General features: G+C 36.5%; 2 protein-coding genes and 2 pseudogenes across 2 annotated transcripts; 3 read left to right on the top strand and 1 right to left on the bottom strand.

The window, feature by feature from the left end:
* Positions 1-8708: 8708 nt before the first annotated feature.
* Positions 8709-9788, top strand: LOC147499104 (uncharacterized). Its single transcript, XM_086563416.1, has 2 exons — positions 8709-8848; positions 8993-9788. Exons 1-2 carry the CDS (start codon positions 8709-8711, stop codon positions 9786-9788), a joined length of 936 nt encoding a protein of 311 aa, XP_086419542.1.
* Positions 9789-9950: 162 nt separating this feature from the next.
* On the top strand, positions 9951-10727 carry LOC147499103 (uncharacterized). Its single transcript, XM_086563415.1, has 3 exons — positions 9951-10264; positions 10382-10472; positions 10716-10727. Exons 1-3 carry the CDS (start codon positions 9951-9953, stop codon positions 10725-10727), a joined length of 417 nt encoding a protein of 138 aa, XP_086419541.1.
* A 354-nt stretch (positions 10728-11081) lies between these two features.
* LOC147499102 (large ribosomal subunit protein eL27x-like) lies at positions 11082-11518 on the bottom strand (annotated as a pseudogene).
* On the top strand, positions 11518-12175 carry LOC147499101 (small ribosomal subunit protein eS8 pseudogene; annotated as a pseudogene).
* Positions 12176-13734: the final 1559 nt, after the last annotated feature.

The following is a 13734-nucleotide window of genomic DNA, read 5'->3' as shown; positions in this document are numbered from 1 at the left end:
TATATATATATGGCTACCCTTGATGCGACTTCAGGTTTAATGACCCATCTTGATGACCCACCACATCCATTTGATTATACGATCCAATGTTCGATCTTGCGCTTAATTTTACCAATCAAATACAGGAGGGTATAATAGTAATTTTCTATTTTTTCACAAATTAGATCAGATTCAATAGATTGGGTAAGAACTGACGCCTGTTTCTTCTTCCTTATTCTCTCTCTCTCTCTCCTCACTACAGGGAAACCCACCACGACTTTAGATCGAGAAACCCACCATCACGTCTTTTTCTCTATCTCCGTCTCTCTCCTTCAACTTGTGAAGCTCTTGGCACAAAAGAAAAAATGCACAAGACACATACTGGAATTTCCTTGCATCCTTTTCCTTTCATGATGTATGGGGTGTGCTTGATTTACATTGAACAAAAAATAGTGGGTTGTCGTTTGTGTGCACAAGATGTGGTTTGTGTGGTATGTGCAATTGCAAAACACATGAATATCCAAGACTTCAATGGTTCAATCTAGCCTCTCCAAATTAAGAACGAAGTGTAACAAGTCCTTTATGTCTTTTGTTGCTAACAAAGGCAATTGTAGAGAGGGCAAACATTAGCTTTGGGCACTCTTTTTGAAAGAGTGTTGTTTTCTTAGAATAATGTTTTGATGTATGGGGTGTTTTTCTGTAAATTTCAGTTGACAGTTAATAGAAAAGAGTCTTGTCCATGTGTTTGAAGATGTTATAATCTACTCTTTCTTCGGGTTGTCCGGAAATCTGAATGTGTTCACTTTGGTGCAATGATATGAAGTCAGTCAAAGTTTCATTCAACTGAATATGAGAACTTTCTATCCAAAAAATCTTTTTAATTAATTCATACATTTGCCACCCAAAAATTCGTTAATTGGTTCCCAGATTTGATAATCAAATAATTCAACAGTAGATTCTTCTCCAAACTCATAAATTTAATTTCTAATAAGAAACAAGGAAGGGTTTTGATGGGAGAGACTTCGGTTCTCTTTTGAGAGAGTCCTGTCTAGTTTTGATTTGTTAGGAGTGAGGTAGGAGAAAGAATCGGATCTAATTTTGAGTTCATTTCATGTTAGAAAGTCAAATGACCAACTTGCCCCTGTTTTATTCCTTTGTTATCTGGGAGCGAGATTTGAGCATTGATATCATTAGATATGAGCGGTTAAGATAAGTTTGTCAAGATGGGATGTCTGGTTTGCCAAGGTCAAGCCAGCCCACACACACATATATATATATATATATATATATATATATATATATATATATATATATATATATATATATATATATATATTTTTTTTTTTTTGATTGGCAAGTCTATTTTAAATGAGATCATTAACTCTTTGGTGCTGGCGGGGTTCGAGCCCCAGACTTTTGGTATCATCACCCAAAGGTTTTACCGACTTTACTAGTTGGCACCTGCTCCTCTAATTAAATATTGAATACATAAACACCTATTCTTTCAAAGAATTCTTCAAATCTATTTTACGCTTTGTCCTCAAAGTATAAAGAGATAAGAAAAGAATTTACCATAGAAATATGGCAAAAATTGGCAGTACCTGTAACAGAAATATTATAAAGATGATATGATAACATGAAACACAATTAAACTGTTACGTACTAACTAACATAAACTCTACTGGAGTAAACATGACAGACAAATGGTGGCAAAACGTTTTGAAATGAAAAACCAAAATACGCCACCCCCAAACAAAATTGGAAAACTCTTTTTAAGTTTGAAAATTTTTGTTTGGCCTATACTCCAGAAAGGTGGTATTGTACAAAAACTTGGGTCTTTTAAAGTCAGATTCCCTAGACTTACTAATATATGTTTATGTTTTTATTTTATTTAGTTTTTATATGTTTGATTTTTAGAAAAACAAAATTATGAAGTAGAAATAAAAATGAAACTCACTCCATAGAGAAACACTACTCAAACAACAAGAAAAAGTGCAAGAGATGAATGCGTGAGTCACATGCAACGTGGACTAAGGATCCGACACTTACAACCACTCACTCCAAAAGGAGGGCCCGGTTACCTTAATGGTGCACTCCTATAACATAAGATTGGAATGGAGTACACCGAAGAATAAAATGAGTCGTTTATAGTCAGATACTCGAGACTCTATCTAAAATATATATTTATGCAGTTTACCATATATTAACAACCTAAAGAGTTGTGGGTCTTTCCATAAATAATTAACATGGAATGCACCCCCAAACAGAATCAAGCACCAAGACTTTCTACGATGCAACTTAGTGAAATGAAAGCGAAGCCTAATAGACCTAGAATGTAATCGAGCATGCACCTTATTCTTCTTTTTTGAATGAAAGGGTGTCCAAGTGAATAATCGTGAGAAAATGGATGGTTGTGGAAGATACGTGAGATATGGATAAGATTTAGAAGGAAGGAATGAAAAAAATGAGAATGTGGGTTTAGCACAAAACTTATTCATGGTGTAGGTATGAACTGTCTCAAATTTGAAAATGAAGGTATCAGGTGGCTTGTCCTTGGATATTATTTCCGTATCAGGAGGGTTTAAAAAATTATGAAGCACCGGAGAAGCAAGAAGGTCAAGTGCAAACTTAATTGTTCTTTGAAGGGGTGGAGGGCGAGGAACATTCGTGATGGAAGGTGAATGAGTGACATGAGGATGTGAGGTGGGTGAATGGTGCTCAACTAATGTTCTCAGTTCTAGATTATTAGAAGCCTTGAGATATACAAGACAACCCTCAATAGGTGGGTCAGAAGAATTAGTGGGATAGAGGTTGAAATTTTTTTCTCCCGTCATAGCGTCGATGGATGAATGGATGTCAATAGGAGGGGACTCGTGAGGTAGCGAAAAAGGGTTGCAAAAAAGTCGAAAGAAATCTTCCTCGATTTCATCTACGTCTAGGGATTCGAAATTGTGATATTTGTCTTCTTCCATAAGAGGGGTATCTACTAATGTGGGGACAAAATTGTCGGCCTCATTAATGTGAGATATAAAACTCTCAATGGACTTCACTTCTCCTTCTACAGGCAAACCTAGTTGTCCTTGCTTTTGTTTAAATATGTTAACTTCCACAGAAAGATTTCTAAAAAAGAGAGTCATTGAGCCATCCCGACAATTGATTTGGGCATTGGCGGTTGCCAAGAAAGGACGCCCTAAGATGATGGGAATGGAATCATGAGCAACTTCTGTGTCGAGAATAACGAAGTCGGCTGGATGGTAAAAATCCTGAACTTTAACGAGAATATTTTCAACTACATCCTTGGGATACTTAATAGAATGAACGTCTAACTGCAAAATCATTTTGGTTGGTTGAAGTTTTGTTAGACCTAGTTGTTTATATAAATAAAAAGGGAGTAAGTTAACACTCGCCCCCAGGTCTAATAGAGCAGTTGTTATGAAGTAATCTCCCAAAGTGCATTGTACAGTAGGACAACCAGGGTCTTTGTACTTAATAATTCTTTTATATTCAGATAAAGAGGGATATTGTTCAATTAAGAAGGCTTCATTGGGTATGTTGGTTTTCCTCTTCTTGGTGCACAACTCTTTTAGAAACTTAGCTGTCAAGGTAGACTTTTTATAGCATTTAGAAAAGGTAGGTTTATAGTCAGATTTTTAAACACTTCCCTGATCTCATCAAAATTCTCGTTCTTTTTAGACACAACTAGTCTCTGGGGATACAGTGGTTTATCTCTATATTTAGCATAAGGGTCAAAAGTATTATTAGTCTTTGCTTTATCTTTAGCCGTTTTCTATCTAGGTGTCCATATTGGAACCTCTACAGGTGTAGGATCATCAATTTTTATGGTGGTATTTTGTAAGGGTTTCCCTTCATTCACTACCCCTATACAGTTGTATGGTCTTCAGTTTCTATGACAGTATTTGGTATGATTTCATTTTCAGCTTCTGTTTGCGGGTGATCTTCAGGCATAGTTACTTTGTTATCAACTACTCTCCCTGAACGAAGGGTAGTGACTACCTGTAGGTCCCTTGAGTTTATATTACCATTACACTGAATACTATTTATTTCGAAGGTGGTGTTTGTTGACTTAGGATTAGGCACTGCTTGACCTGGAAACACCCCTGTTTGGTTATTATTTTGGTTAAGAGACTTGTCAATAACCTTTTGGCAAAAAGACTGCATTATTTGCATCGTTTGTTGCATCATTTTAGAGTTTTGATCATGCTGATCTTTCATCAAGTTGGAGTTTTGTTGCATAATTTGATTTTGTTTTTCCAACAAGGTCACTACTACTTCGTTTGTAGATGGTTGAACTGGAATTAAGGTTTGTTGAGCGTTCATGTCTTGATGTTGATAGTTCTGGGTCATGGGCACTAAACCTCTGTTCTGGTCACCTAAGTTTCCTTGTCCTTGAGGTTGAGTTAACTGGTTGAAGTTTGATGGTTATGGTGATGGTTGTGCATAGACAAGAGGACAATAGAAGTCGGAATGCTCAAGACTAAAACAGACATTACAACGAGTAGAGTTAATGTTCAAGACTGGAGTGGGTTGTTGTTGAACAGAGAGGACATCTACTTTTTTAGTGAGGGCATCGATAAGAGTTTTAAGCTCGGGATTAGGTTTAACCTCAAAAGAAGAAGAAGTGGAATGGGAAGAGTTGTTACCTCCCCAATTGTTGTTCCTCTTAGATTGATCTTCTAAGAATTGAAAAGCCTCCAAGGCTCATTTAGTAAGATAACTACCCCCAGTCATGATATCTAGAACCTCCTTATGATGGTGTAAAATCCCTTTGAAGAAGGCACAAACAAGCGTGTCTTTCGCAAGATTATGATGCAGGCATTCAATGAGAAGATCAATGAAATGATTCTAGGCCTCTGAAAAGGATTCATGAGGATTCTGGTGGAAGAAATGAATCTTTTGAAGCATTTCATCTGTCTTCAGCTGTGGGTAAAATTGTTCCATAAACAATTGAACAAGTTTGGCCCATGAGTCCACAAAGTTTGGCATTTGGGCTGTTAACCAAGACGCCGCCTTGTCGGCTAGGGTGAATGAAAACACCCTAAGTTTAACTTGATCTGGACTTATGCTAGGATGATGGAATGTAGTGAGAACTTGTTCTATCCTATGCATATGTTGATAAAGTTTCTCGTGGTCTAAACCATGGAAAACCGGTAACAAGTTAAATATATTCGGGGGAATTTGAAAATCCCCCACTAGGTCTGCAAAAACGATACATGACTTAGGTCCATCGATCAGGGCTTTGTAAAAATCAGAGAGAGGAGTCTCTGGTTCTTTAGCCATTGTTGCAGGTGCGGTGTGTGATATTCTAGATAGGCGTGTGCGTGTGTGTTGACGTTTACGATAGATAATGTTAGATGGTTTTTTCTTACCAGACTTTAATCTTATGCAGGGCTAAGTCCAATATGAAAGAAATATGAACAATAGTCAAACAACCCTGGTATAATATAATTGAAACTCCTCTGACAGAAGAGGTGAGGAATGGAAGAAGGAGTACCTGAATGCCTCCTTGCTACGCGTATGAATAACGTCTTTAATACGCAATCTTAGTGTATTAAAGAAGTTCAGAACACTGAATAAAAAATAATTTGAACAAAAAGAGAACCTGTAACTAACCTGTGAATCGGGCTTTCTTCAGAAGGGGCACGGGCGCGCTCAAATATAGAGTAAAAACAAAGGCTGGATTGCGCCGATTCTTGTGTCAATTTTTTTGCTACAAGAATAACAAAGAGGCGGACGCTTCAGAAATAGAGTTAAAATGGGCGCGGGTGCGCTCTAAAAAATTTGAAAATTTTACAGTAGTTTTCTAAGATGTCCAGTAAGTAGCTTGTAAAATTTCAGAACAATCAGACTTATGAAAGTCCTTCTACTGCCCTGCAAAGTTTGTGAAACAGTTTTCGGACACAATACAAACAACCGAATGGTTAACCAATCAAAATATAGTCAAAAATCACCAAACTGTTATGGGAGACTCCTGACAGATCATGCGTATTCCTGTAAAAAATTTATAGCAATTAGAGTTTTACAAACCCTCCTTATCGGCTATTGTCCTAGAAATTAAGTGTTACAAAACTGCAGAAACACACTAGAAACAATCCACTAGTTAGGTCAAAACAAATAAAAAACTTTTCAAATATTTACTGCAAAGTCCTGACTTATGATAGATACTCCTGTAAAAATTTAGAAATTTTTGAACTGCCTATGTAACCCTACTCGTCTGTTTTTCCAGAAACTTACGGTGTGAAAACTGAAATATAGGAGTGTAAAGATGGTAATAGTTCACTAGGTAAAACAACTAGGAAAAATCTGAAATAATTCCAGTAAATCAACAGAACCTTAAATATTATGTCTGAAAAAATTCAGAATTTTCAGAAATTTAGAAATATCTTTAACACAGTATTCTTCACTGTGAGTCCGCAATCTTAAGGGAGTGCGGGCGCGCTCTGTGTAAGGCAAAAGGGAGGGCGGGCATGCTCTTATTTTAAAACAATGAATATCAAGATTGAACAGTAACAAAAATATGAGAAACAAGAATGACAAATTAAAAGGGTGGGTGGGTAGAGAATGGGGGATTGCCCGTTGGATTCAAGCAATTGAATTCTTGTCTTAAACGAGTTTAAGATGGCAGCGACGCCATTTGATAATCGTAAAATTGATACTTAATTATCTATAGAAGAACATAAACAACTAATGATCAACTAACTTGTCAATATTATTCTTACTCTCAATTCATTATGCAATATAGAGAGTCAGGATTTGTTCCACTCTTAATCGTTAAGAGCTTAAAATTCTACTAGAAATTAAGGTGAGAACAATTAGAGTAGTGTTGTGATTTATTTAAACTAAAACTAATTATAAATTAATTAAACTAACAATGCAATAAACTAATTATAAATTAAACTAATTTAAACTAAGCAATTAAAAGGTGAATTTAATAAATAGGAAGAACATAGAGGAATGATTAATCCATCTATGCGAAGCTATGATTATTCTAACTAGTTTCTCATGTTTTAATCTTAACCTTTATTAATCTACACAAGGTAAAACAACAAAAGTCATAATTTTTATTGATCCCTAACCAATCCTAGTAATCTCTGTACTAAGATATGATTAGCATAAGAGAAATTCTCCTCCACAAATCTCTTTGTGGAGTTTCCTTTCTCTAGTTCAACTTCCATAATCTCTATCTCTAGACAACTATATAACTTGAACTTGAAGCACATAAGACAATAATAAAACTAAAAAAGAACAATCATAACCCTCACATAGACTTCATAAAACTCCTCTAATAGAGTTTTAGCCTAGTTTTATTGGGTTCATTAACAATAAACAATAATAAGAAAACATAATTAATTAAACTAAACTTATATTAATAAAACTAATGGTGTAATGGAGTTGGAGGCAAGAACATTAAACCCTAATTATTCTAAACTAATTGGGGAATGAAGTAGATATATTATTCTAGCTAATGGGAGGGAGAGATAATAGAGTTTTGCCTTCATCCTCTTTATATAGAAGAGGGTTAGGTTTATAATTTCGTGCATGGGCTTTGGAGCTGTGTTTTGGGCCACTAAATCAAGTCCATAATCCAATTGGTTAAATCTAAGACTTCTAATTCTGGTCGTGTTACTATAGTGCACGTTTTCATCGACTTATACTACTCTGATAGAGTCAAGGCTTAGACCATTGGAAAGGGCTTTCTGAGACGATTATTTTGATATAAAATGGGCCCAAATCCGAGGCTTGAGTCAAAAGATATGACATTTTGAAGTTCTGTTGACTTTTCTTCAATTCTCTAATCCGGTTTGACTTTCATTTAACAGTTTTGACTTAGGCTTTTTAAGGGCTTTTTCTCCATGAAACTTGGGCTTTCTTCATGGAACTTCCATAGCAATCACTTTAGCTCCTTTTAGTGCCTAATTAGTAACGAATTGACATTTATTCAACTCTGAAGCCTGAAATACTCAAAAGCACGTAATTAGTGATAAACCTATATTATTAATAACATAATTGGTTAAATAGAAATACTATTAAAGAGTTTAAACTACAGTTTTGGGCTCTTATCAATAGACAAGAAGAAGTTGTAAAGAAGTTGGCAAATAGTAGGTCCCAACTTTTTTTGGGATATGAACAAAATCAGACATGTAGGACAAATGAAGTGCTTAGTTGGGGGGAAGGGAGACCACAACCAAAATAAAAAAAAATGCGAAAAAGAGAAAAAAAAAACCCAACTCTACATCTGGGAGGCTGAATAAGAAGAGAAGCAATGTTCCATATGGTATTATTAATGAAGATTCTGATGATGGTTGGCTGGAGCAATTTCCAAATGATACTTTTGTAGAGATTCATGAGGAGGAAAATGAACCAGAAGCAGTTGAGAACAATCCAACTGATACTTTTGTAGAGATTCTTTAGGAGGGAATTGAAGCAGAAGCAGTTGACATCAATCCAACTTGATCAGATGACAACAATTCAACTACATTAACTTTTGAAGCTGGATCTTCCAGTAATGGTGAGCATTTATTATAAGTATGAATTAATTTAGATTATTTAGTATAATTTATATTCTATTAAAGTTTATTATGCCTCATTTATGTTCATAGTGAAAAGAAGAGGTGCTAGAGAGGTGTACATAGATCAAATAGATGTTGAGGATGAGTACTATTTAGATTCTTTTGAAGATGATCACTACATGCCTAAAGAAAATAAAATTAATGAACCAGATGATGTGGCACCAGCTGAGTTTTAATGAAGATGAAGTTCACACTAATGATTCTGAAGAAGATGTGGCTGAAAGAACTTTTCAGATTCCAAGTGATGAAGGTCCAGTTGGAGTTACAACAGAGAATAAGTTGTTTGTAGTTGGCCAGATTTAGGGTGATAAGTATGAATGTAGGGCTTTTGTGAGGCTTCATGCTATAAGGAGAAAGTTTTCATTTAGGTACAAAAGAAATGACAGTGACAAGATAGAATTTGTGTGCCCAGTTAAAAACTGTAGTTGGAGGTGTTATGTAAGGGTGACAAATGATCATCATACAACAAAGTTGAGGAAATTGAATGATGTGCACACATATGAAACTGATCTTGAAGATAAAAATTCATTAGCTAATGCACCTTGGGTTGCTGCACAAGTTGAAGCAGATTTGAAGGATCACAAAAGCTTCAGGGCAAGTGATATTATTACTTTGATTTGGAGGAGATATCAGGTACATATAAACTACTATACAACTTGGTATGCTAGGAATATAGCTATGGAGGTAATTCATGGTAGTTATGATGATTCATGCCAGAGACCTCCTGCATTGTGTACGCAAATTTTGAAATGGAACCCAGGTAATATAGCAAAATTTAATAGAAACCTTAACTACATGACCTCTGAAGACATATTTATAGTATTGAAACCTTGTTTAGATGGTTTTGTCAGTGGATGTAGGTCTATAATAGGGTTGGCTGGGTGTTTTCTCAAGGGAAAGCATGGGGGTGTATGCTTAAGTATGATTGCTGTGGATGTGAATAATAGGTTGTATCCTTTGGCATTTTACATTTGCATAGCAGAAGATACTGAAAGTTGGACAAAGTTTCTTGGTATCATTGCTCCATATATCATGAGGCATGAAAAACCACTTACCATCATTTCAGATAGGCAGAAAGGTTTGAGTAATGCAGTTCAAGCTGTGTTATCCAATTGTCATCAGAGATTTTGTTTCAGGCATATGGTGAAGAATATGAAGAGGAAGTATAGGGGTTTGGAGTTGGAATCATGGGATGCAGCAAAACAATTTTCATTTGTATAGTGGTTGCAGGGGCACATGATTGGATGATGCTTGAGAATCCAAGTCTGTGGGCAAGATCACACTTTGACACAACAACAACATCAGACCATTTATCCAATATATACTTTCACAAAGGCTTGGAACAATTACATTTTGGATGCTAGAGACAAGCTTGTTGCAAAGATGATTTCAAAGATTTTGATGTTGCAAATGAAGATTTTGTACCAAAGAAAGCTGAAATCTGAGTTGTGGGAGGATGATGAGTTGGTGCCTAGGGTAAAAGAGTTGATCAACAAGAGGTGTAAAGATATCAAAGATTATGATGTAGCTGGTGCATATAATAACAAGTTGTGTGTATCATGGAATGCTACACATTGGTGGATAGTAGATCTAGAGAAACATGAGTGCACTTGCAATGAATGGCAAGTGACTGGGATTCCTTGCATTCATGTTGTAAGTGTTATCAAACCTAGAAGGTTGCTATGGAAAAAAGTAAGGTTTACATATCTTTACTTATGTTTAATTACTTAAGGTTTACATATCCTTACTTATGTTTTATGTACTTAACATATATTTTATTGCTTATTATGTTGTATGTACCTAATTAATGGTAGCTTTTGTAGTCCATATCTACTTGCTAAAAGTTATAAACAAGCATGTGCTGGCCACATAGCTCCAATTGAGCCTGAAGATGATTGGGAGAAGGTGGGTGCTTGTATTTTCATAAGTATAGATTTACCATATAGAGTTTATGACTATTTAGTACCACGTACTTTCATTTTTTTTCCTAAATGGTACTCGTACTTTTTTTCTCACCTATTAGTACCCTGAATTTTCAATTTGTTTCAATTTAGTACCTCAGTCTCTTTTCTGTCTCATTCCGTCCAATTTCGCTAACGGATTTACTATTCAAATTGATTTGATTTGATTTGTTTTTTGTTTTTTTAGGCAGAATGTTGAAAATATCCATACAATGATTTTGTATGTTTAAAAAGCTCCTTTCCCGTGAGTTTCTCCAGCTCCTTTTCGTGAGTTTGAGTTTTGAAAAATCGAAAAAATCTCCTTAAACATAATTCACTCCTTTCCCGTGAATATACAACTTCAAGAAACTCAGAGAGAGATAGAGTGAGTGAGTTTGAGAAGAAAGAAGAAGAAAAGAGGAGCCACCTCCCTCAATAGTCAGCAATCATGGGCATCTCTCATGATTAAATACTTGAAAATATATTAAAACTAATAATACTCCATAACAGAAACAAAACCAAAGTCTCAAAATTACATTTCTAACAACCCCATTTCACCAAAACATTTAAAAAAGGCAATAACCAAATCTCAAACCTCAAAACCTGAGCTTAGAAAAGAACCACCTGTTCTTCCTAGTCTTAAACCTTTCCTCAAACCTAGCTTTAATCTCTTTAGCAGCAGTAACCTTCTTATCCCTTGACCCAAATGTTTCCAAACTAGCCACATCTTTCAAATCAACATCCAATGTATACCTAGTTGGCATTATGTGATTATAATTCACAAGCTTTACAAATGTTTTCACACGTGATTTCTTAGCTATTTTTTTAGCTGAGTCTTTTCAAATCACTTTTTTAGGGTATTTTGAGATACCAGCTACTAAACAATGTCCATATGGTCTGTCACGTGTTCCATCATCATATGATTTTATTATCACTGCCTTACGACTTGCATATCGGCCTTGTAGAACAATCACAACTTTGTTTGGTTTTAGAAATTTCACCATTTTCAGATGTCTCATGATTCGATGCACAAGAGACGTGCAACTGGTGGAAACTAGAAAGAAGAAGAGTTGGAGGAAGAAACGAAAGTATGAGCTCGGTTGCTAGCTTGCTAACACTAAGCTCTCCAGCAACAAAACTGTGAGAAGAATTCGTGTCAGGGGAGGCAATGTTAAGTGGAGGGCTCTTAGATTGGACACTGGAAACTTTTCATGGGGTAGTGAGGCTGTCACTAGGAAGACCTGTCTTCTTGATGTGGTTTACAATGCCTCCAACAATGAGCTTGTCAGGACTCAGACTTTGGTGAAGAGTGCCATCATTCAAGTAGATGCTGCACCATTTAGGCAATGGTGTCTTCAACACTATGGGGTAGAAATTGGCAGGAAGAAGAAATCCGCTGCCAAGAGGGAAGGTGCCGAGGAGGGTGAGGCTGCTGTAGAAGAAGTTAAGAAGAGTCAACATGTTCTTAAGAAACTGGAGAAGCTCAAGGAAGAGCATAAATTGGATTCTCACATCGAAGAGTAGTTTGGTGGTGGGAGGTTTGGCGGCTGTATCTTTTCCATACTGGTCAGGTGTGGCGAGTGATGGATACATCTTAAAAGGAATTTGGAGTTCTACATGAAAAAGCTCTAGAGGAAGAAGGGCAAAGGTAGTGCTGGTGCTGCATAAGCAGAGAATTATGTTTTTTTGTTATCATTTAATTTCCTATAAGATTTCAACAACTTAATGTTTAGACAATGGTTTTGTTTTCCTTTTGCGTAGCGGATATTATGGTTGATACAGAATCATTCTATGGATATTTTCAACATTCTGCTTCTAAAAATAAAATAAAAAATAGAATAGTCAATTTGAATAGTAAATCCGTTAGCGAAATTGGACGGAATGAGACGGAAAAACTACTGAGGTACTAAATTGAAACAAATTGAGAGTTCGGGTTACTAATAGGCGAGAAAAAAAAGTACGGGTACCATTTAGGAAAAAAAATGAAAGTACATGGTACTAAATAGTCATAAACTCTACCATATATGTGTCAGACATATAGGATGCTAACTCATTATATTTGTGAAACCTTCACTAGCTGAGTATGTATTTTCACCCATTAGACAGAGATAACCTGGGAGGCTAAGAGTTAATAGGAGAAGAGGAGAGGATGATAATGCAAACACAACAAGGTGTGGAAAATGTGGAAAATTTGGGCATAATGCAAGAAGTTGTCAAGGAGGAGTTGTGGGTGGTAATGATGCAATTAGGGTTGCAACTAGAAATGGTGAAAATTTGGAACCAACTAGGTGTATTGTAACTAGAGGCAAACCTGGAAGACCAAGACAAAGAGCAACGAGGAATCCTTATCTTGCAAGACCTCTGAATCAAGAAGGTGAACAAGTTCCTACAGATGGTGAACAAGCAGTTAGGGATGGGGGTAGAGGTAGAGGTAGAGGCATGGGAAGGGGTAGGAGAGGATGAGGGAGAGGAGAAGTTGTTGGTGATGAACCTTATACTAATGATGTTGCACCTAGGGGAAGGGGACAAGGGTAAGAGGAAGAGGGAGTGGAGAAGCTGGTGTTGATGATGCTTTTACTGGTGATGATGTTGCACCAAGGGGAAGAGGAAGAGGGAGTGGATAAGCTGGTGTTGATGAGGCTTTTATTGGTGATGATGTTGCACCAAGGGGAAGGGGTACAAGGGGAAGAGAAAGAGGGAAAATTGATGTTGATGAAGCTTCTGCTAATGTGGCACCTAGGGGAAGGGGTGGAAAAAGAACTAGAGGGAGAGGAAGAGGAACTAGAGGGAGGGGAAGAGGACCTGCTAATGTTGTTGCACCTGTTGAGATACCATTGAGTGGTTTTCAACCACCAATGACTCAGACTCAACCAACCCCTCCACCACCATCCACTATTAGACCCCAACTGGTTATACCTGCAGCACCAACTTTGCTTGAAGAACCAAGAAAGACAAGGTCAAGAAATGTCAATTTCCTTACAAGTTCACCCACATCATTGATAGACCCTTCAATTTGCATGTTAACAGGTCCAGAAATAGTCAGTTTTAGCTTCCCACCATCATTTATTTCTTTTTTTTTTCCATTTTCTGCTTCAGCTGGTCGTTCTAAATCAACCTAGACAAAAGCTGGTCTTCCATAGTAGGAAAGAAACCTTTGATCCTTGGTATTCTCTTGAGAACTCCAATACAGCTTCATCTTTTCTGGGCACCCTTGAACACATGGATAG

Source organism: Coptis chinensis, chromosome 5 (genome assembly GCF_015680905.1).
Source record: "Coptis chinensis isolate HL-2020 chromosome 5, ASM1568090v1, whole genome shotgun sequence".
NCBI classification, from domain to species: domain Eukaryota; kingdom Viridiplantae; phylum Streptophyta; class Magnoliopsida; order Ranunculales; family Ranunculaceae; genus Coptis; species Coptis chinensis.
The sequence above is the reverse complement of the archived record's forward strand: the minus strand, read 5'-3'. Positions and strand labels throughout refer to the sequence as shown.

Bases quoted from the DNA above. Each gene is read 5' to 3' on its own strand.
- LOC147499103 (XM_086563415.1), top strand. From the start codon at position 9,951: ATGATTTCAAAGATTTTGATGTTGCAAATGAAGATTTTGTACCAAAGA. The intron at 10,265-10,381 runs GTTTACATATCT...AATTAATGGTAG, and splicing joins TTGCTATGGAAAAAAGTAAG to CTTTTGTAGTCCATATCTAC.
- LOC147499104 (XM_086563416.1), top strand. From the start codon at position 8,709: ATGAACCAGATGATGTGGCACCAGCTGAGTTTTAATGAAGATGAAGTT. The intron at 8,849-8,992 runs GTTTGTAGTTGG...TAAAAACTGTAG, and splicing joins GTTACAACAGAGAATAAGTT to TTGGAGGTGTTATGTAAGGG.